General features: G+C 50.2%; 1 protein-coding gene across 1 annotated transcript; it reads left to right on the forward strand.

Moving 5' to 3' along the window:
- Positions 1 to 39: 39 nt before the first annotated feature.
- LOC109509815 (protein FAM83D-like) lies at positions 40 to 1,467 on the forward strand (the record flags this gene model as incomplete). The annotated part of the gene is made up of 1 exon (XM_019859670.1): positions 40 to 1,467. A coding segment is annotated over one exon (879 nt), but the record flags the coding sequence as incomplete, so codon positions are not given.
- Between the last annotated feature and the right edge of the window lie 460 nt (positions 1,468 to 1,927).

The following is a 1,927-nucleotide window of genomic DNA, read 5'->3' on the forward strand; positions in this document are numbered from 1 at the left end:
AAAAAAAAAAAAAAAAAGACAGAATAAAGCCTTGGTTATAAATCGGGTGAAGAAATCTTTCCATCTTTTTGTGGCAGGTTCAACTGGACTGATGGCAAATTGAACAGCAGCAACTTGATTGAGCTTTCAGGTCAGATCACAGAAAAGTTTGATGAAGAGTTCCGGATTCTTTATGCGCAGTCTCTTCCCATGAACACCCGAGGACCCGCAAGTGCACAAACCAGTGAGAGCTTTGAGCGCGTTCCCAGCAAGCATCTGCTCACCTCCTCCCCGTACCTGAGCAGGGAGAGGCCCCCGGGGCAAGCGCGGGTGACCAGCACACCGGGCCGAAAAGTCAGCCCTTTATCTCTGCCGCTTCCCTGTGAGGAAATCGCCCCAGAAGAAGTGGTTCGAAACGGCAGCGCCGCATCCAACTCGTCGACGATTGGTGACGACTGGTTGGATCCGCAGCACATGGAAGAAGAAATCCTGGCCGCTGGTCCCAGCCCCCCGGCGGAGCAGCCTGACGCAAGCGAGCCTGCCCCACTGAGTCGAGCGCCCTGCCACGCGGCCACTCAGACCAGTTTTTCAGCGGCGGACGGTGACACCCGGACGGACGTCCGGCTCACCCGGCACCCCGATCTCAGCCGGTCCATGGCCGCATTCAGCCAGAACAAGGCCGCCTCTCTCGGGATGAGCGCCTCCGCCCAGGCAGCTCCAACTGGCACCGTGAAAGAGTGCCTGAGCAGTCTGACCAAAGAGCGCCAGCACCACTACACGGCCATCCGTTCCAAGCTGGAACACATGATGGCCTCTCTGTCCCAGCGGCGGGACCTCGCAGACATTGCCGTCATGACTCGGGGCAGGCGAGGGCTACACAAAGCTACGCCGGTGCCGGAGCCTCGACTACTTGCTGGAAATGCCGCCGTTGTCACATGATGACAGATGTTGACACGAGCTCTACTCCCTCTCCCACCCCCCAAGCCAAATTGCTGCCTTTTTCTACGTGCTGGCCGTATAATGCTGGGTGCAATGGTGACAGAAGAATACTTGATCACACAATGTAGCAATTGTGCATTTCTACTGCTTGCTGTAATGAATAACTTGCAGATGTCGGTAAATCGGATGTTGCAGACCACTTTCGTCAGACCGATGCCGGGATGGGTATTCCTTCTTTGACTACTCATCTATACCGATACCTCTACTACTTTTGAGATATAAAATCCGTGAAACACACTGAGAAGAAATTGTGAAGATCTTTCTTTGTGACGTGTCAAATTGTCACCGTGTGCAAAATTTGAGCACATTTGTCATTTGAGAAGCACGCCGTTTCTAAGAGGTTGGTGACCCCTGTGATGCAGTGCGGATGAACGAAAGTGCCTTGCTGCTGATGTCGGTGTTTCAATCAAACATGCCTGCGCTACATGGATCTATATATATTTGCTCATTGTGCCTCGCTCATAATAAATTCTCTGTTTTACTTCTTGATTGCGTCCATTTGTATCTTGAATTGCGAACAAGTTGGAGGCTCAGAAGCTTCCGAACACACAAAGAAGCTAAAGTGCCACCGTGACTAAAGAGAACAAGCGCCAGTGCGGCGCCAGAGCTTTTTTTCTTTTCTTTTTTTTTAACTCTGGTGTAATTTGGTCGAGAGACCAAATTAGTCAAGATGGCATCTGAGACACTGGCACCTCTTTGGAGAAGTTCTGGCATCAATCATGGACATAGACATGAGCACTGTTTACACACACTAATTTGACTGAAATAGCTAATTTATTTATCTAAAAAAACAAAACGAATCATTATTCATTCCCAGCAGTCAGAAAATGGCATATTTCCAGACAGAAGAGAAGCAGGGGGTAGGAATTTTGTTCCTCGCTCCATATTAGCGATGCTCTACTGAACGCCCATGTGAATCGCAACAAAAAAAAGTGGCTTTGCACGGACG

The sequence above is a fragment of the Hippocampus comes genome, unplaced genomic scaffold, assembly GCF_001891065.2.
Source record: "Hippocampus comes isolate QL1 unplaced genomic scaffold, H_comes_QL1_v1.1 C17043361, whole genome shotgun sequence".
Taxonomy (NCBI): domain Eukaryota; kingdom Metazoa; phylum Chordata; class Actinopteri; order Syngnathiformes; family Syngnathidae; genus Hippocampus; species Hippocampus comes.